We start from the raw sequence: 22,269 nt of genomic DNA, 5'->3' as shown, positions 1-22,269 counted from the left end.
AATCAAAGAGGAAGCTGCCTGGTAGAATTTTGCACAGAACACAACTTAATCATAGCTAACACTTGGTTCAAGAATCATGTAAGAAGGTTCTATACATGCAAGAACCCTGGAGATACTAAAAGGTTTCAGATAGATTATATAATGGTAAGACAGAGATTTAGGAACCAGGTTTTAAATTGTAAGACATTTCCACGGCAGATGTGGACTCTGACCACAATCTATTGGTTATGAACTGTAGATTAAAACTGAAGAAACTGCTAAAATGACGGAATTAAAGGAGATGGGACCTGGATAAACTGAAAGAACCAGAGGTTGTAGAGAGTTTCAGGGAGAGCATAAGGGAACAATTGACAGGAATGGGGGAAAGAAATACAGTAGAAGAAGAATGGGTAGCTTTAAGGGATGAAATAGTGAAGGCAGCAGAGGATCAAGTAGGTAAAAAGATGAGGGCTAGTAGAAAACATTGGGTAACAGAAGAGATAATGAATTTAATTGATGAAAGGAGAAAATACATAAATGCAGTAAATGAAGCAGGCAAAAAAGAATACAAACATCTCAAAAATGAGATCGACAGGAAGTGCAAAATGGCTAAGCTCGGATAGCTAGAGGACAAATCTAAGGATGTAGAGGCTTATCTCACTAGGGGTAAGATAAATACTGCCTACAGGAAAATTTAGAGACCTTTGGAGAAAAGAGAACCACTTGTATGAATATCAAGAGCTCAGATGGAAACCCAGTTCTAAGCAAAGAAGGGAAAGCAGAAAGGTGGAAGGAGTATATAGAGGGTCTATACAAGGGCAATGTACTTGAGGACAATATTATGGAAACGGAAGAGGATGTGGATGAAAATGAAATGGGAGATACGATACTGCGTGAAGAGTTTGACAGAGCACTGAAAGACCTGAGTCGAAACAAGGCCCCGGGAGTCGACAACATTCCATTAGAACTACCGACAGCCTTTGGCAGACCCAGTCCTGACAAAACTCTACCATCTAGTGAGCAAGATGTATGACACAGGCGAAGTACCCTCAGATATCAAGAAGAATATAATAATTCAAATCCCAAAGAAAGCAGGTGTTCACAGATGTGAAAATTACCGAACTATCAGTTTAATAACTCACAGCTGCAAAATACTAACGCGAATTCTTTACAGATGAATGGAAAAACTGGTAGAAGCTGACCTCGGGGTAGATCAGTTTGGATTCCGTAGAAATGTTGGAACACGTGAGGCAATACTGACCTTACGACTTATCTTAGAAGAAAGATTAAGGGAAAGCAAACCTATGTTTCTAGCATTTGTCAACTTAGAGAAAGCTTTTGACAATGTTGACTGGAATACTCTGTTTCAAATTCTGAAGGTGGCAGGGGTAAAATACAGGGAGCGAAAGGCTATTTACAATTTGTACAGAAACCAGATGGCAGTTATAAGAGTCGAGGGACATGAAAGGGAAGCAGTGGTTGGGTAGGGAGTGAGACAGGGTTGTAGCCTCTCCCCGATGTTATTCAATCTGTATATTGAGCAAGGAGTAAAGGAAACAAAAAGAAAAAAAGTTCGGAGTAGGTATTTAAATCCATGGAGAAGAAATAAAAACTTTGAGGTTCGCCGATGACATTGTAATTTTGTCAGAGACAGCAAAGGACTAGGAAGAGCAGCTGAATGGAATGGACAGTGTTTTGAAAGGAGGGTATAAGATGAACATCAACAAAAGCAACACAAGGTTAATGGAATGTAGTCGAACTAAGTTGGGTGATGCTGAGGAAATTAGATTAGGAAATGAGGCACATAAAGTAGTAAAGGAGTTTTGCTATTTGGGGAGCAAAATAACTGATGATGGTCGAAGTAGAGAGGATATAAAATGTAGACTGGCAATGGCAGTTTCTGAAGAAGAAAAATTTGTTAACATCTAGTATAGATTTAAATGTCAGGAAGTCGTTTCTGAAAGTATTAGTATGGAGTGTAGCCATGTACAGAAGTGAAACATGGACGATAAATAGTTTGGACAAGAAGAGAATAGAAGCTTTCGTAATGTGATTCTACAGAAGAATGCTGAAGATTAGATGGGTAGGTCACATAACTAATGATGAGGTATTGAATAGAATTGGGGAGGAGTTTGTGGCACATCTTGACGAGAAGAAGGGATCGGTTCGTAGGACATGGTCTGAGGCATCAAGGGATCACCAATTTAGTATTGGAGGGCAGTGTGGAGGGTAAAAATCGTAGAGGGAGACCAAGAGATGAATACACTAAGCAGATTCAGAAGGATGTAGGCTGCAGTAGGTATTGGGCGATGAAGAAGCTTGCACAGGATAGAGTAGCATGGAGAGCTGCATCAAGCCAGTCTCAGGTTTGAAGACCACAACAACAACAACATAGTTGACTGCAGTTAGATGTGTTATTTGCTAGTTGCTACGAATAGTGTTGTAACAGCACATGTAACAAGCATATCTATACTAACCATTACCTTTGTATTAATTTTTTATTATGATTGTATGTAATGAATGCCTTAAATACATATTTGGTATCAATGGAGCAAGGAAGACTTCTTCTTGGAAGAAATTGCCTCTGTGTAACAGTGCTATAACAGAAGATTTGGAACTGTAGTGTGTGTATTTGACTTCCCACTCACTATTCACTGTAGTATTTACATCATTACTGAAATCCAGCATTGCCGGCCATGGTGGTCTCGCGGTTCTAGGCGCGCAGTCCGGAACAGTGAGGCTTCTACGGTCGCAGGTTCGAATCCTGCCTCGGGCATGGATGTGTGTGATGTCCTTAGGTTAGTTAGGTTTAAGTAGTTCTAAGTTCTAGGGGACTAATGACCTGAGAAGTTGAGTCCCATAGTGCTCAGAGCCATTTGAACCATTTTGAAATCCTGCATTGGCTGTATGTAATTCCTTATGATTTTCCTCCAGTACACGACATAAATTTGCCTTGTTTCCTAAAAAGCAGGCACTAAAAATACATGGTGACAGAGCAAGATGCTGTGTAAATAGCATTAAATTTGGTTAATTTTGATGATAATGTGTGGAATGCCGTATTCATTTGATTAATGACCAAAAAGCCCTCTTGTTCATGGGTTTACAGCAGGAAGATTATTTGCATCCCTATATTATCTGAAATTGTGCCACACACACATACATCAAGTTTGTATATGGGAGCATGAACACTCGATAGAGCAGGTCGTAGTGCCTCTGAAATCAGAGTGGATTGTGTCTCGGGAATAGAAAGTGAAAGTATGCCAAATGAATACTACACAATGGCTGACAGCAAGTTCAGGGACATGAGAACTGATTTGGATGCATTCTGACACTCATTCTTCCCAAGGAATAAGAATCTCTGCAAAGTTGGATGACATTCATAACAAAGGAATATTGAGAGCTGTATCATATGTACAGAAGTTTGCAAGCAGTTATAATTCACAGATTGTTTTTGTCTTTCAGTCTGTTGAAGATCCATTGGAAATACCTTGGTTCACTGATTTTATCAAGGAGGATCCTGAACTAAATATAACTGAGAATACTGTAAGTATTCACATCTCTGATGTATTGCATGTAGTCAAGGAATAAGTCTTTTGTTAATTGTGTAGAGTAAAGGATGCAATTCAGTGGGATTCACACAGAATGTCAGTTGTCTGGAACTTGTTGCTGTTCATAATTCTAGAGTATTCTTGTACTCGTCCACTCGACTTTCATATCACCTGTTACATACTGACTGTTCTAAATAGAAGTGGAATGGGACTGGTGGCTGATATAATTCTGTTTTCTGTAGCCCTTGTTAATATCAACTATATTGTATAATGGCTGTGTGTGATGGATACAGTAAATTCACATTTAGATGAAGTGTAAGTTCTAATAGTGTGGGTCATTTGAGAAATATTCCCCCTTTCAATAGCCTCTGATAAATACAATGCAAAAGAACAGTGGCTGTTCTTATCTTTTGTTGAATCATAGTTATTCGTGAGTTTGTCCTAAAAATTTTTTGGTTTTGAAAAAGAGTGAAAATTTTGTGTTGCAGATCAGCCCTGATACTTTGGCCACAACCTGTACATATTGTGGCAGCTTCTGTGGTACTTGTTGTATTAGTTATAAATTTTTCAGTTATAGAAAAGCTCTGTGTATGGCTTTTGGTGAATGATTGTACAGAGATGAAGCCATGTATGACCTCATAATTCGAGTCCTGGCAGATCTAAAGAAGAAAGATTAATTTTTAAATATACTTTATGACCTTGGTAAGGGAAAGAGATGCTCACATTGAAAAACATGTCAAAGGTATAAAATTAGACAAAGACTGGGGAACATTTAACACACAGTTGCAGAAGGTTAGGTACTGGCTCAAGCTTGATGTCCATAAATAAACTTCCTGCAGTTATAAAGGATTCTTCAGGCACTGAAATGGTGGCGTCTTCAGACACTGAAATGTGTAGTGATTATACAAGCACACAGGTCAAGCAACCAAACTATCATGCTAAGGACAGCTCAGAGGATATCTAAACGATTGTAGCTCGTGCGTAGCTAACAGTCCAAGACTAATGCCACAGAGACTCATATAATGCAATTTTAAACAACTGAAAGGTATGCATTGGCTTCACAAGTAGATGGGACAGTAAGTGAAACAGTAGTAGTGATGTTCCACAAGAAGGGTTTTATAGAAATGAGAACACCATGCATAGTAGTCAAGGATGTACATATTAGGAGTTTGGCTAAAACGATGAACTGTAGGGAGTCCTAGAGCATAGCTGTAGTTATCAGAGTGGCTGGATTGTAGTTGGTGACCACTTACCATGAAAATACAAAAGGCCATACTGTCCTTTGTATGGTGCCCAAGACATCACAGGTCGAAGATGATGTCTCCATGGCACCAGGACCAGAGGTTCAGGGGTAGTGTCCACTGCAAGGGTGCTGCTTCCATAGCAAGTGTGCAGAACAGTGTGTTGCTGGTTGTGTGATCTAGAAAACCGGGTCATGTGGTTGGCACTGAAATCACTGACTTGTACCCCACTGGTTACTTTGAAAATATGTAACTTAGATTAAACAGTGGTAGCAAATCTATGAATAGGATGTGTGACCATAACAGTGATCCTGAGTAGCAGATACAGTTGTGCAGTCAACATTTTAGCTCTGTCAGCATTCTTTGTGGTCTCGGGAGTATAAAATGCTAGGGCTTAATAATGATGGAGAAAAATAGGCCTGATCATTTTGATACTGGCACATGGCCAGCAAGATTCAGTATTAATTGTGGAATTGGGAATTTTATTAGGTAATTGCATCAGAAGCTAGAGCAAGCTTTGTTACTGTACTCCTAGGTATATGATATACAATGCTCAGTGTGAATCTTTTCTGAAAACCTGTGCTACCTGGTTCCTTCATCAGATATTTATTTGTCAGGCTTAATTTTGATGTGCATTCATTGCATATTATTTTTTCCTATGTTTAATGATTCTTGTGATTCTAATTGCCATCATATGTGAAAATAGCATTAGTCAGAAAGACAATAGTAAAAGACTCATCACCTAGTGAATGAAGTTGTGAGATTCAATGTTGGGATCAAGAAGTTGCAATGATCTTTATCATTTGCTTGCTGTTGAACAGTAATTATCAGTTGTTTGAATTTCTATGAAGGTTATATAAGTTCTACCAAATGAAAGTTAATGTCCTGGATTAAGGTTCCAACAGCTAAATATCACGAAGGGCTGTTGAGGCAGTGCTTGAAAAATTGAATGTGGAGGTTGGTTTGTAATGCCACAAGGCTTTAGAAATTTAAGACAGTCTCAGAAAAATTGTTTAAAAATATGCTGATTGTGTCTGTGCCATCCACATGTTGCATGGTATAGTCAAGGAACTAGACTCCTGATGGTTGATTTTCCTCATGTAGAGAAATTTGTCCCGCTATAGTGAAGATCAGGAAAATTGAGATTCAGAGATGGGGAGAATCGTCTCTTTGAACCATCAAGTATTGTAAGGGAAAGTGGATGGCACAAAAGTGGGTTGGGAGCAGGTGTCCTGGGAAAGAACACAGAAGGACTATGCAGTCACTAATTGTAGAACACAATGAGTACCAAACTATTGTATGTTCACATAACCGGGAGAGGTAAATCTCCAGCCAGTTCCAATAGAACACAGCTAATTTCAGAATAAGGTGTTATACAATGGAGTGATATTGCAAAGAAATAGTGAGCCAAGGGGTGAGATTAGTGCACAATGTTCTGCAGTCATTTGGATGAATGCATATGGAATGAATATGTAACTAAGCATAGGTATATTTTTCATTCCTTCATTCAGATAGTTGGGTCCCTTCATATTCTGTATGTAGGGTATTAGGGTGTGGTTTTGCTGTTTTGATTGGATGTAGAGTGGATGAACAGGAATAGTTAGTTTCTAGTAGATATCATGTATCTGAAATCAAGTTCAGTACTACCTTATTAGCCACTCTTGTATTCAGCAGAATATTTTGACTCAGGGATGAAAGTTCCATTTAAATTCAGTTTTTATGTTGAATGGGTTTCAACTTCGGCAATAAGTAGACAGCTGATACAATTTCTGTGTAAAGTTGTATTAATACTTTGTTGGAGAAGATGCTTCTGAAACTCAAATGGGAATACCCAGAGGGAAGGTGATGTTCTTTGGAGGAATGCTATTGAGAAATGATTTTGTTGTTTCCAACATACATTGCACACAAAGACTATGATGATAAAATATGAGAAATCAGTGCTGATATGGAGGCACATAAACAACCTTTTTCCCTCATTGTATTTGCGAGTGGAATGGGAAAGGAGATGACTAGCAGGGTTACGGGGTGCCCTTCACCACGCGCCATTAGGTAGATCACGGAGTATTGATGTATGTGGAGGTACTTCGTAAAATATGTAGCTGACTAATCTAGTAGGAGCAACAGTCACATTTTTCATAGTAGTTAATGTACATATACATACATACAAAATAATCTATTAGCAGTTCCCATAATTAGCTGCATGAGTAGATTAGTCACAAGCAGCTGGTTGTCAGTATACTTTAGAGGTAAATTCCTGTGGGAGTTTCTGCCTTCAGATTTGTAGCCTGGCTCATCCCACATGCATCCATATCTTCATTTATGGATTGCAACGTGTAAATCAAAGAATGAACAAATGAATAATGTTCACACCTAGCCATAGCAGAGGTTATTGTGTTGAAAGCAAATTTAATTTTATTAAAAAAATTCTGAAACATTCAATAATAGATGCAACCCATCAAGACAAATTAAGGTTATCATATTTTACTGAAAGAAATGATACCTGTATAAGCAATTCCTCAGGGTGTTTAAGATCATCAGATTTCACAAGGCTATAACTTTCTCATAAATAAAGGTACTGAATTGGGGTCCGATTTTTACTTCTATACATGCCTATACTATAAGATTTTTCCCATTGTGTACAATTTGTGTCTGCACATACAACATTAAGGTGCTTCTCACAGCTGTGTTTAGGATCAGCTTCATCATTTACTGACCACAAATATCAAAATTCTATTCATCTCATTTAAGCATCCAGGTGATAGACTTGATACATGCATTTGCAAGCATGTCAGTTTAGGAAGCTCACTGCTGTTCCCATGTAGCATCATAGTCTATCCAAAGTTGTTGGAAGAGGAGACACATATTTGGAGCCTTTCACAAAATTCCACCAATAAAAAAGGTACCATACTGTGAGATGAAGCAAATTTCAAGGTCAGATCTGCAGCCTCTTACAGCTGATCCAATCTCTCATACAGCCTACTGTTCAGAAGTGCTCTTTTGTGCAGGTTCCAATGCAGTGGTAAACCATCCAGATGAAAAATTATATTTCATATAATTTTCCATCTCTTCTGTTTTCCGTCCATCTATGTGTTTCCCAATATTGTCAACTTTCTTCAATTTGTTACAGAATTCCCTACTCTCCAGATTCAGTTCAGTGTTAATCTTACTAAACTGTTCATCACATTTCATAAGTTGAATGATAAATCATGATCACTACCAACAAACTTCCTGTTCCATATTGCACAGCACATTACCCTTATTAATGTTGCAGCTACCAGTTCAAGTCTTATCCCTTGAGTTTTTAAGATGTAAAGCAATCAGAAATGACCTGCTACTGGAAGTAGTAGACATTACTGGTCACACACTAAATGAAATATACTTCATACAATTCGTTGGTGCCTGCTTTGATTTCAATTGAAATGGGGTCAACAAATTGGTAGACTTGTCAAGTTGATCCCCTCAGCGTTACTCATCTAGAGGCAATTATGTGTATTTTGGATTTTTTACTTGTTTTTAGTATTATCTTTTGGGTCAGCCAACTAGAAATAAATAAAATATTTATATGTTATTTAATGTAAAAGCCAATAGTGAGTTCCATTGTAACATGAAGGAGAAAGGTTCCCTAGGCCAAGGAAGAGGTTTATGCAAGGTGTTCCCATCACATTCCTACTACAGGGTTGTATAGGATAAGTACTAATTTTTTCATAGCTGCCATGCCCTATAAGAATATTCTATCGGATAGTACTGAGTGAAAGCAAGCTAGGAAGCATTTTTGCAAGTTGACACTCTGTAGGAACTTTTATAATTGCAAGGCAGAGAGGTACGAGCTTTTTGGTTAACTCATTCTCATGCTGGTGCCTCCTTAATTCATTAACGATCCAAATGCCCAAAAACTTTGCCCATGGATCCATCATCCAGTCTGTCATTGATACCTCCTTGTATCTGTAAGTATTTTGGTTTTGTTTTGAATTGCATGATGTGTGTTTTTGTAAGTATAAAGGTAAATTTTTGTTCTGTTCTGTGTCATCAGCAGACATTGCTGAGTTTGAAGGCTCTTCCAATGGTTTTTGCACAACATTTACATAGGTCAGGATAGGTCTAATGCTGAAACCTGTGGGACATCGCATGTATTGTTTCCCCATTTTTATTCAGTTTTCCTCCCAAGGTATCATTTATTACTATGACTAGAGGTCTGTGTGGATGCGGATATCCGCAGATATATCCGCGGTATTTGTTACTTGGCAGATAAAATCACAACCGGCGCGAATATCCGTGGGTCATCTGCGGATAATGAGCAAGGCATCTGCCCAGGACATATGTTGCAATGTTAGTTGAAAACTTCAAGTCTGTTGACATTCTTGGAATCTTGCAGGGCCCGGGTAGAGCAGATGTCTGTTGTCCTCAGTCCCTGGCTACGACTGACGTAGCTGTACCCAAGAGACCTGTGCCTAATCCGTTTCCGCGACCGTGTCTTCTGTGTGGCCTGTGAAGTGCTCTCTGGGTGGCAAACCTGCCCACTGTCTACCATCAGATGGTTAGAGTGTCTGCCATGTAAGCAGGAGATCCAGTGTTCGTGTCCCGGTCGGGGCTCACATTTTCATCTGTCCCCGTTGGCGTATGTCAATGCCTGTAAGCAACTAAGGGTGTTCATTTCATTGTAATTTCATTCTAACGAGCTGCGTGGTCACCGATGGTATCTGTTCTTTCGGACATGTCCGAATGAACAGATACCATCTTAGTATATATAAAAAGTAGTTAAGTTGTCGCAGAAATGGCACCCTGACAATAACTATGTCATTACATATGATAATTCTAAGTACTGCTGTCTATTACTATTAATTACTCATTCAAAACTTAAATATATGCAGATGCGGATAAGGAACTTGCGGATGCGTATTAATTGCCGCGGATGCGGTTGCGGATTAGGACCTTTCGGATGCGGATTGCACTTTTCTTATCCGCTCAGACCTCTAACTATGACCCAGTTTTTTGTTGCTAAGCCAAGATTCACTTCTTGTAAGTGTAACTCTTTTAACACCATAACAATAGTTTCCTGAGTAAAGTGAGATGAAGGTTGTAATGGGATGCCAATAAGTTTTCTCAACTTCTACTTCATATTTCAGTCATGCTTGCAAGTCAGCACAATATTTTAGTAATTAGATTGTTACGATCATAACAAGAAGAGCTCCTGATTCTGTCACCAAATGATGTCACCAAATGATTCTTGTGATTGATTTGACCATTCATCTGATGAAACTGATGCCTGGTCAAGTATACACTTCCTGGCTGAGTCTTATGGATCTAATTTCAATTGTCACTTTCCTCCCCAGTGTTTTCAGCTACTGATAAGAAATTATTGTTTTCATGGTCTGACATTTTTCAGTTTTTTTTTCTAAATAATAGGCTGGTGCATAAGTTGATAGCACTTTCGTTTTGCATGTTAGTATTCCAGTTGCTGAGGGTTTATTTATCAATTGTAATTTTTTATTTGTAGTTCACTGTTGCTATTTTAGTTTACATACATTTGAGTTTACATATTGTCGTTTTGTCATTTGGAGATACTGAGTGGAACAGTGGTCACTAGAAAGTGGAGTGCCAACTGGAGAAATAGGAGCACTTTTGACATACTCATCTGTTTGGGTTCTATAGAAGAGTAACAGCAGTGGAGGCAGCCAGAAACATTTGCACTCTGTTTGTGTTTAATGCCATTGGACAGAGCTTGGCAAGAAAATGGTTTTGTCATTCTAAGGAGAATTGCTTGGCCATTAGTGACTTACCTGCAGGATTTGATGAAGATCATTTAAATGCATTAATTCACAACGATCCATATCATTGTACTTGAGAACTGGCAAATTCGATAAACTGTGATCATTTTGTGACCTCATGACATTTTCATGCATTGGGGAAGGCTCAAAAATAAGGTGTACGGATATCACATGCACTAAACCAAAATCACAAAAAAGGGGTGGCCATATGCGCATCTGTGCTTGCTTGTCATTAGTTGGCTTGTGAACAACATTAACCATTCCTCCCCTTTATCATTATGCTGATCATAAAGGTGGCTTTGTGCTAAAATAAGGAAAAGAAAGGAATGGCTGAGCAGCAACAAAAGGCAGCAACAAAAAGCATCCGGTGTGGTTTACTATGAATTGCTTCCTTGAGATGTAACCACTGATTACTGCTGACATTTATTGTCAACAACTGAGATGTGTTGCTGACACAGTACATGAACAATGACCAGGAGGACACTACTCGAGGATAACACCCGCCTGCGATCTGCTAGACTGAAGTCATTGCACACCCACATTATTCACCTGATGTAGCACCCTCAGATTTTCTCCTTTTCTGCTCTCTGTTGAACAACCTTCTAGGAACTTCCTTTCCAGATGAAAATGTGCTCTGAACTTTGCTCAACGATTTCTTCACCTTAAAACCAGGTGACTTCTACAATTACAGAATGAAAAAGTCATCCCACCATTGGGAGACTGCTGTAAATAGAGAAGGAGAACGTTTTGTTGGATTATTAGTCTCTCTTATTTGTATCTGTTGTGTTTATTAAACTTACGGAAATATGCCATGAGCGATATACCAACCAAATACTTGCTGCAAATGGGTACATATGCCTAACCTTTTTTCATTTTACTGGTAAACTGTGTTTCATCTCTGTCTAACCAATATGTATAATGTTCAAAATAATACTTGGTCTCTTAAGCCCAGTGTCTGATTACAGATGGTGCAGACATGGATTGGTATTGTACATATCTTTTGCAGTGCAATCAACTCAGTGCATGTGTACTAAATGTTCGATGATGAATCCTGTTGTCTTTAGTTGTCAAGTTTATAAAGAATTTAATATTTTCTCAAAATAATTCTGATACCCAAGTGAGGTATGGCTGAGTAAATGTCAGAAGATTGCTAATTTCTTGTCATAAAATGCTGTGGCTCTGTTGAGAGTTTATGTAATCTGTGCACCATTATTAGAACATTTGGGTAGTAGTGTGTGGGTCAGCTGTGTTGTGACAGTTTTCCAACATAAAAGCTAATTACTCTTGTTTTGAGATATTGATTTGGATAATTTTAATGAACAATACAAAGTGTGCACTGAAATATTTTGTGAAATATTTTGTAAGTTATCAACCAATGAGCCTAGCTTCTAAAAGAAATTTTGTATGAAGAAAATGCAATGAAGAATTGACAGAACCTGTAAATTAGTTAATTAATTTGTTTACTTCATTGTCGAAATGACGGAAGCACAAACATCCACCAATCGATGTTGGAAATAATTTGAATTTGTTGCATGATCAGTAGGCCTGGTAGTTGCAGTGGATGGAGATACAATTATATCTAAATGGAATTCAACAGTATACTTACTCATTAACTGTCAGTTGAATCTAAAGTACAATTCAGCTGAGAAAGAATGATTCCAAGTTTCCTCTTGGGCAATCACATGTATGAAATGCGAGTTTCATTAATTGTTATACTAACATTTCCTTTTCTATTTGATTGATAATGTGTTCACACAGTTGGCTGTGTGGAATTAAAGGTAACTCCTGAAATAATTTTTTAAAATTATGTTTAAATCAGAAATTATTTGAATTGAACCCTTCCTTTAAAATCCAAATATGTAAGGAATGTGTTAAATTAGGCATGCAATAATTGAATCTAAAACTTGAAATCTTGAAGATAAAAGTAAAAACTAATTGCAATGGGGACACCATAGATTCTATACATGGCTCACCCAAATAGCGTCGTTCTTAATGCAATTTTTGATACTCTAAAAAACTAAAACATTACCTAAATCATATGATTTAAACACACAAGTCTTTCAGTTTTTCATGATATTACATTTTGTCCTTAAAAAAAAAGATTCATGTTGCAACACAGTCGTATGTCCCAATTCTAAACACATAAGTAATATCTGTTGCTTTTTAAATAACCATTGGTTGATTTTTTAATGTTCAGATTTGTTCATTTCTAACAAAAAGGGCTGTCACTTTTGTATTATGCGAATAAATTGTAGCTTTTGGAATTTGTTTCAAAAATTCTTCCATAGCTTCTGCGTTTTCAGAGATGCCATAGAAATTGTTTTATACCAGGTGTGACATGAGGTGTGAACAGTCATCTGAAGTGAGTGTGCCACCTTGTGAAGGGGCCCCCAATTGGAAGGAGCACACCATCGGAGACACTGCCAATAATGGGGGATTTCCTCACGATGAGTCAATCATCTTCCCACTCAACTTCTACAAATTGTAAACACAATGAGGCTAATGATTCAAAGACCCTTCCCGCTGCACCATGGTTCCTCGTGGTCTCACGTACTGAAGATGGTCAGTCCTTTGCTACGGTAAAGCCATTTATTATTCAGAAAGGTGTAAATGCAATTGCTGATCCTGTGAAATCCTGCTCTCGTTTACGGAATGGCACTTTGCTTTTGGAGAGCACTTCTGATTCTCAAGCACAACTGCTTGCTGCCTTGCTTCACCATGGTTACCCTGTTCATTTCGAGGCCCACAGAACCTTGAATTCTTCTCATGGTATAATTTACACCAGGCTGCTCGATGGTCTAACAAAAGCTGAAATACAATCTTACCTCTCTGATCAGAGTGTCATTGCTGTTCATCGTGTAATGAAAAGTTAATTCCATCTTGGTGTCCAGCCACCCTGTTTCTCACCTTTGATAGGGTGTTGCTTCCATCTAAGCTCAAAGCAGGCTATGAAATTATCACCGTCCAGCCATACATTCCGAACCCAATGTGTTACAACCAGTGTCATCATTTTAACCACACTAGAGCGTGTTGTTCACACCCAGCCACATACGTCGCCTGTGGTAGGGATATGCATGAGGGCAATTGTCCACCTCCTTCTTCCTGCTGTATCAACAGCAATGCCGGCCAAGCTGCCACCTCTCAGGAGTGTCCCGTGTATGTAGATGAGCAGGCTGTTCAAGAGGATAAAGGAAAAGGTGCCTTATCCAGTTGCTCACAGGTTACTGGCTAGTTGCAAACCCTGTGTTCTCCCATCTGGTACCTATAGTTCTGTCCTTTTTACCCCTCGCTCCATGAACGACATGGCCACGCACATGCGACCTCAGACTTGACTCTGAGGTTGTGAAATCGCTCAGTATCAAAGTAACATTGCCGTCGTGCTGTGCAACAAACCGTCAAACTCGCCTAAAGGGGTGAAGCCACCCACTACACAACCTGCAGGCAGGAAAGGACAGGAGGAGTACTCCCATGAAGACTTCCTCCATCCTTCCAGCCAAACACCACTCGAGTCTTCATCTAACTGGGAAGGCTCAAAGAAGTCCTCCAAAGGCAAACAGTCTTCTCCTTTGCCACCTTGAGGATCGTCTTCCATGCTGTCGGCACTTGGTCCCTTAGCCTGGCCAGCCTCTGTGTCACTGGTGCGCACCAGCAACCATTTTTTGGTGTTGGACTCCACAGACTGACTGCACAAGAAAGCTGATGCTTCCGTGAACCCCATGGAGCAGGATTCTCCTGCTTCTGTGCCCCGTCGTAGCGCCTCTTCCCCAGCTGTCACTCGACAGTCACCAAGGTAACACCCCCACATCTCTTCATCATGACTCTCCTCCAATGGAACATTCGCAGCCTTTGGTCCCACAAAGAGGATTTATGGCTGCTTTTAGCATTGCAGTGCCCCCTTGTACTGTTCAGGAAACAAATTGTGCCCTCATGGCTGCTTTGAGCTTCCAAATTTCTTATTGATTCGTTTTGACCTTCCCCCTGAGGTTGGCATTCCCTCTGATGGGGGCATCATGCTGCTCATATGGGATGACATTCATAGTCAGTCCATCTCACTGACTACCAGTCTTCAAGCTGTGGCAGTTCGCCTTTTCCTTCGCTACCTGACTTTCTCTCTCTGCACCATTTATGTACCTCCATCCTTCGATGTCACCAGAGCAGACTTCCTTCAACTTATTGGGCAGCTACCTCACCCGTTTTTGCTACTCGGTGATTTCAATGCACAGAATCCCCTTTGGGGTTCTCCCAGGTCCTGTCAGAGAGGTGTCCTCTTGGCTGACCTTCTTAACCAACTTAACCTCTTCTGCCTTAACACTGGAGCACCACTTTCCTTTCTGACTCTTCACACACCAATCCCTGTCTGGACCTATCTTTCTGCACTGCTGAGCTTGCCCATCGTCTTGAGTGGTCCGTTAATTCTGACAACTACTCAAGTGACCATTTCCCATATGCTGTCCGTTTGCTGACTCCTACCCCATCTGCATCTACAGCTAAATGGTAGCTCCTTAAGGCTGACTGCCAACTTTACTCCTGCCTGGCGACCTTTGAAGAACAAGATTTCCCAGTTGTGATGACTAAGTCGTATTTCTCACAAGTGTTATCCTTACTGCTGCAGAACATTCCATCCCCTGCACTTCCTCTCTACCACATCGTGTCCCAGTCCCTTGGTGGACTGAGGCATGCCGCAATGGAATTTTTCATGGAGACATGCCACCCTATGCTAGAAAACTGCATTCATTATAAACAGATGGGTGAAACGTGTTGTCGAGTTCTTCAGGATAGCAATAGAGCTTACTGGATTTCATAAACTGGTTCATTTAACAGTTCCACAGATTCCTATGTTGTGTGGGCCATCCTCCAACAGCTCTCTGGGACCAAGATCCATTCCCCAATTTCCAGCCTGACAGTACATGACGATGTCATCATGAATCCTATTGCTATCTCCAACACCTTGGGCCGCCATTTTGGGGAAGTTTCGAGCTCTTTCCACTATCACCCTGCCTTCCTCCATCAAAAGCAAGCGGCTCGGGCGATACCCTTCTGTTCTCAGAGTCTTGAGTGCTACAATGCTGTACTATGAGGGAGCTAGACCATGCTCTCAGTTCATTCTGATCCTCCACCTCAGCGCCAGATGCCATCCGCATTCAGATGTTACAGCTTCTTTCTCTTGCGGGCAAGCACTTCCTGCTTAACACGTACAACCACATTTGGGCAGGGGGCAAATTTGGTGGATGCTGGCGTGAAGCCACAGTCATACCCATACCTAGGCCCAGTAAGGACAAAAATCTTCCTTCTGGCTACTGCCCCATCTCATACCAGCTGTGTTTGCAAGGCAATGGAACATAAATTCATCCCCAGCTGGTGTGGTGGTTCGCGTCTCACAATTTACTGACGAATGCACAGTGTGGATTTTGAGCACGGCGTTCTGCATTTGACCATCTCGTTACTTTGTCCACCCGTATCATGAATCGTTTTCTGCAGAAATCCCGGATTGTGGCCATGTTTTTCAATTTGCAGAAGGCCTAAGATACCTGCTGGAGAACTGGTATCCTCTGTACTCTTTACACATAGGGCTTCGATGGGTGCCTGCCGTTTTCTTCGGGTATTTTTACAAGACAGTTTTCAAGGTGTGTGTGGGTTCTGCCTTATTGGACAACTTTATCCAGTAAAAGAGTCTGCCTCAGTGTTCCGCCCTGAGCATTGTCCTCTATGCTATCGCCATTAACCCTATAATGGCCTGTCTCATGCCGGGCATCACCGGCTTTCTTTTTGTTGACGATTGTGCCATCTATTGCAGTTCTCCATGGACCTGTCTCACTGAGCGGCATCTCCAGTGGTGTCTTGATCATCTTTACTCCTGGAGCATTGATTATGGCTTTTGCTTTTCCCCTGACAAAACCATCTGTATGAATTTCTGGCTTTGGAAATGGTTTCTCCCACCATCTCTCCATCTTTGACCTGTTGCCCCTCCGTTTCTTGAAACCACGATATTTCTTGGGCTCAGACTCTATAGGAAACACTCTTAGTCCTCCCATGTGACTTACCTGGCTGCCCACTGTACTCGGTCTCTCAGTATCCTGTGTGTTCTCAATGGTACGCCCTGGGTGCCAATCAAACCACCCTCCTTCGCCTCCTTTGTTTGTACCAGTCACTTGTCTGTTTGAAACTCAACTATGGATGCTTTCTTTATGTGTCTGACAACGCATCCCTCTTATGCCGTCTCAACACTATCTACCATTATGGCATCCGTTTGGCCACAGGCACCTTTTACACCAACCCCATTGAGAGTCTGTCTGCTGAAGCTGCTGAACTATCACTGTCCTACTGCCGTGTCTTTATCCTCAGCAGATATGCATGCCATTTGTCTACCAAGTGTGGCCACCCCACCTACACCTCTTCTTTCTTGATACCTTTGATCGTCAGTATGGGGCCCACTTTTGCCACTTGATACGGTGGCTTAACTCCACACTAGCTGCAACTTTCCCAGTGGGTGTGAACCATTCACTACCTTGGCTTTGTGCAGGGGCCCATGTTAACCTCAACCTGCATTCACTTCCTAAGGACACTACTCCAGCCTTGGTCTATCACCTCCAGTTCTACAACTTTCGCATGGTACTTTGCAATAGTACATTTGTCTACACTGATGGCTCTCGAACTGACCATGGGGTCAGGTGTGCCTTCATCATTGGCACCCATATCTTTTGTTACCAACTTCCGGCACATTCCTCAGTATTTACAGCCAAGCTCTTCACCTCGTACAGGCCACGGAGTACATCCAGCAACACAGCATTTCTAATTGTGTCCTCTGCTCAGACTCACTCAGTGCCCTGCAAAGTCTAAGTTTTCTGTACACTGCTCATCCGTTAGTGCAGTCGGTCCAGGAAAACTGTCACTTGCTCACTCTTAAGCGGAGTCAGTGTCGCGTTTCTGTGGGTGGGTCCCTGGTCATGTCAGTCTGCCAGGAAACGAGTCTGCTGATGTTGCTGCCAAGGCTGCAGTCATCGTACCTCAGCCCACGAGTGCCAATATTACCTCCGATGATCTCTGCATTGCTGTCTGTTGCAAGGTGGTGTCCGTTTGACATCACCAATGGTCCTTCCTTCACAGGAATAAGCTTTGGCTTATTAGGTCTCTCCCAGCATCATGGATGGCCTCTCGCCCCTCCTGTCAGGAGGAGAATATTTTAACTCTGCTGTGTATTGGGCACTGCCTTTTTAGCCATTGTCATTTGCTAAGTGGCACTACCCCACCACTTTGTTCCCATTACACCCAAATTTAACTGCCCACCACTTCCTGCTGGAATGCCCTCCTGCTGGAATGCCCCTTTTTTTACATGCCAGCTTGGGTTTGCCATCTGATTTATCAGCCATTTTAGCGAATGATGTGCGGGCTGTTGACCGCGTTTTACTTTTTACCTTCCGAAGTCATAAGGCGAAGGCCATTTAATTTTGGAACTCCCTTTATGTATGGGGTTTCTTAGCCCTTTTTCCACCTGACTGTTTTTAGCGGTCTCCTATTCTGTCCATTGGGACTGACGTATAGTCGTTTAACTCCTCTCTGTGTTTGTGTTCTGTAGTTTTGACTGGGGCACATATGACCCCAGTCATTTTTTGCATCCTAAAACAAAACAAAACAAAACAAAACAAAACATCTTTGATGGGTTGCATCCTCTGTTATGAGAAGATGTTTGGTTTTTTTCAAACTTCAGGGTGGTTGTGACAAGAATATTGTGATAGCTCAAGGTAGAAAATAATAATAGTTTTGAATATGAGCAAAAAACTTCACCTGAGTGTAAGCTATGCTCACTCAGTTGTCCAGAAACCATCTTCCAGTACCATAAAACATGGTTTTTGCTTGAATCTGCATTTGTGCACATTCATAAAAATCTGTAGCTCGGCCAGCTTACCATTTTCTGTGTTTCATCTTGTTCCACACTCCTCTCCTCATAGTACCGCCAATAGCATCCATCACAACTTTACTATGACATACAGCAAAGAATAACAGTCCATTTACACTTTAAATACTTTCAACCACAAACTGGATAATGTGTACTTGTTTTCAAATAGGGAAGTACAGCCATCTCAACAGATTGTCAGCTTGTTTGAGACATGAGATTTTCTTCTTTACATCAACTATAATTTGTACAAGAACACAGCAACAAGTGTTAGATCTGATTAGTGATGATGGCATGATAAAGTGTTTCCAAAGCATCCAGGCATGACGTGTGAAGCCTGTACTTGTTCAGGTGATGAATAAGCACTTCAGATTTTGTCTTCATTAACCAGTAAAATTATCTACAAAGTCTGTCTGTGGATCTCCAGATTTGAGAGACCCATTTCGCACATGTCCCCAATTCTGCAGATTGTGAGTTTTTAAGGAAGCAGTGAAATATAAAATTTGCTTATCAGTTTCTGACACTATATCAGCAATGGAACCATTAACTTTTGCATATTTTTGTTACCTGTCAGCATCAATCTATTTTTTCCATTTTACTTCTTTGCCACTCAACTTCGTTATTTAATGTGGAGTGAAGTTTAGGAAATACAATTTTTATGCTTTTTACTCGAGTTCATAGTACACATGAATTGACAGTAGACTACATGTTCCAGTAACTCCTTATCTCATGAAAAAATGCTCTTTTCAGTGCCATTTTTCAGTGCATTCACCAGATAATCAGAGTTGGCATGATACCTTCATACATACACTGAGGTGTATTCAAAACCAACAAAATGTGTAATGAATGAAAGTATGTTTTTTTGTCCCGTTTTTGTGTCTGCCTAAAATTGCTTCTAATCTCCCTGAGTTCAAAACACTGTATTGTTTTTGCAAAACTCTGTGCATCGTAGTGTTGGGATCTTTAAAAAATTAAGTATTCCATCTGTCAGGTGCATGACAGATTGTCAACTCTGTTGTAAAAAAAATCAACTGTTCGCTTCTCTTCTTCTGAAACCTTGTTATTCAAGTTGTGTTGTTAATGTGTGCTTAAACATTATAGAAGTTGCTGCACTGGAACATGTAATTTGTTTGTTACTGCTTATTTCCAAGTTGGGCTGTCTGGATGTAGCTATTCTGATCATTTCACTGCTTTTCCTAAAGTTGATGGGGATTAGTATGAACTCCAGTGACAAGAGTGGTTGTGTATTTTCTTTAATTGTACATACTCTTCACAACTCTTTCTTTCCCTTTTCCTTCATTTTAAATCTAGACATTTGCGAAATTGCTCTCTTTCCTTTCTTCTGAAGTCTTGTGGCATTTTCTTGTTTTCCTCTAAATTGAACTAATTGTAATTGATTTGCTTATACTACTGCAAAATTTCCGTCTCTCTCTCTCTCTCTCTCTCTCTCTCTCTCTCTTTCTTCAATATACTATCCATTATCCTTAGCAGAAAGCTAGTATTAATAATGTGTAACAATGCACCGGCCTTCATATACAGATGTATTATGACGTAAATTATTCAGAAAATGAAACATTTATTGTTTCATCCACAAAATAATTCCTCCATAAATCATTGCTTTACAGCACCATTAAAAAATTGTTTAAAGTTAACTAACAAAAAACGTAAACTTTCTTCCTAACCTACATTCTGTGTACTAAGAATCCTTGATGTTAAATTCTTCTTTGGATATCAGTATGTTTAGTTTCCATATCTGACATCAAACATAATGAATTTAAACTTAAAATGCCTCTAACACTGTAGCCAAACAAAATGTATTTTGTAACATGGTCTGTGCAGTTCAAATCAGCACACAGGAGGTGTCATACTGATCAGTACATCAGGTATGTAAGGTGAAGACAAAGATTCTTCATATCATTATAACCTCTACTTGTAGCTTTCAGAAAATAGATGTGGGAAATTATTTGCGTCTTTCCTCCTCAGACAGGAAAATAGATACTACAGATGAAGCCTTATGCAGAAAGGAAGATAATGTTTAGAGAATTATATTTTACTCTCAAGCTTACATTCTGGGATGGCTCAAAACTACAAGTTCGTCAGACAAGATGGCTGCCCTTCACTTAACTTCAGGAGGTTAAATCGCTAGTACTGAAAATAAGTGCATGCAAAAGTATAAGGAGCTTCCCTAGCTTTTGGAATTATTAATTCCTTCATCTGGAAAGAGTTGGTAACAGATACAGGAAGTTTAGGAAAGGAGGGCAGTTCACTGAGTCCCAAAGAGTGTTACCCACAAGGAAACATAATCAGTTTGACCTTATATTTTAGAAAGAACGAAAGCATACAATTTTTTGGGGTATGACACTTTTTTCTTTTAAAATTTCCTAAGACATTCAGGTGTGTCTAATACTCAAAATTAATGTAAAGATGTTGAGTGTTTGATTTAAAATTCCTGCCAGGTTTAAAAAAAGGCCATATATTCAATGCTGTGGGAAACCTCTCTCTATCTGGCAACACTGGATTCAACTGGCAGCAGCAGTGCACTGATGCGACTAACATGAGTTGTGGAGCTTCACAAGCTTGCTAACACTGTCCCCCTCCTGCCCTGCTATCACAAACCCAGAACATTGTGTAGCCTATGATGTCTCACTGCAGTCTACATTGCCAGCGAACTTGAACTGAAAAGGATTAGTGTTATCAGTAATAGAAGAGTATTTTCTTTAGTAGTTTCCTAATGGAAAAAATAGAGGTTTCATATGATGTGGGCTATAAATTGAAGGCGATAGCAAATGCAGAACAATATGGAAACAGAATGGGTGAGTGGCATTTTAGTCCTCCTCCAACAGAAAGAGCCATTCATGATTGGCGTGCTAGTAAGGAAGAACGGAAACAATGAAGAAAACTACATGTGCAAATTGAGGACTGAATGCATAATGGCCAAAACTACACTGGTATCCAAAATTAATGCAATAAACAACTACTTCACTGTCCTGTGTTTAATTCATGATACAATCCTACAAACTGTCAAACAGATGTCCGTATGATCGTGTTCTGCATGGAAGATGGCATTTCCTTCAACTGACAGTCATGCTAATGATATCAGGGCATGTATGAAATGAGGTAGCATTTGTTGGGTAGCCCCACATTCACAATCACCATGTACACAGCTGCAGACAGTGCAGTTTTACAAGGAGAAAATGCCTACTAGACTCGGCAGTGGAGGGCCGTAGAAAGAAAGGAAGCAGGACAGGAAAAAAATCGATGCGGCCTGATGGCTTAGTGTGAATTGTTCTGTTGTTTCTTGGATGTAGCGACAGTTCATAGGGACTGAAACTGTATCCCCAAGTCCAGAACAGGGTCAACTGCATGTGACTTCTGAAGAGAGGACTGTTATTTGGCTGTAAGGCCACAACAGGCGGCCTTTGTACTGCACGACAGCTGGCATATGAGCTTGCAGCATCTGCTGGATGTGTTGTATCAAGGTAAACTGTGTGCAGGTGGCTTTGGCAGAGTGGCCTTTATTATTGGAGAGCTGCTGTATGTCTACCTCTGACACATGTTCACAGCAGGCTATGTCTAGAGTGAGCAGGCAGCTTGCTTGTGACTCAGGGCAGGCTGCCCTGTCCTGTGTTCGAATGGTGGACCCCGTGCTGCATTCCAGGATGTCACTCTGTGTGTGACATGCGTTTGGTGTAGGCTGTGATAGAGGGTCAAGAATCATGTAGTATACAAACCACTGGGTACTTCTATGCTCCAGATTGTTAGTTTGATGCAAAGCTTCTGTCTTTCCACTAGCATGTTGCAGCATTGGTTGTTGCTATACTATGCCCAGCTGGCTCTGCTTTTCA

General features: G+C 40.4%; 1 protein-coding gene across 8 annotated transcripts in view; it reads left to right on the top strand.

The window, feature by feature from the left end:
* LOC126213525 (zinc finger protein 729-like) overlaps positions 1 to 22,269 on the top strand; it is a 149,746-nt gene that overhangs the window by 55,515 nt on the left and 71,962 nt on the right. For 4 of the 8 annotated variants that reach the window (XM_049941366.1, XM_049941363.1, XM_049941364.1 and 1 more), the window contains exon 5: positions 3,442 to 3,522. The exons of 2 other annotated variants lie outside the window; for them this stretch is intronic. In XM_049941366.1, the coding sequence (XP_049797323.1) occupies positions 3,442 to 3,522 (81 nt within the window). The remainder of the gene's footprint in view (positions 1 to 3,441; positions 3,523 to 22,269) is intronic. 2 more of the 8 variants (XM_049941368.1, XM_049941370.1) reach the window with 1 other exon arrangement.

Source organism: Schistocerca nitens, chromosome 11 (assembly GCF_023898315.1).
Source record: "Schistocerca nitens isolate TAMUIC-IGC-003100 chromosome 11, iqSchNite1.1, whole genome shotgun sequence".
In the NCBI taxonomy this organism is placed as follows: Eukaryota; Metazoa; Arthropoda; class Insecta; order Orthoptera; family Acrididae; genus Schistocerca; species Schistocerca nitens.
The sequence above is the reverse complement of the archived record's forward strand: the minus strand, read 5'-3'. Positions and strand labels throughout refer to the sequence as shown.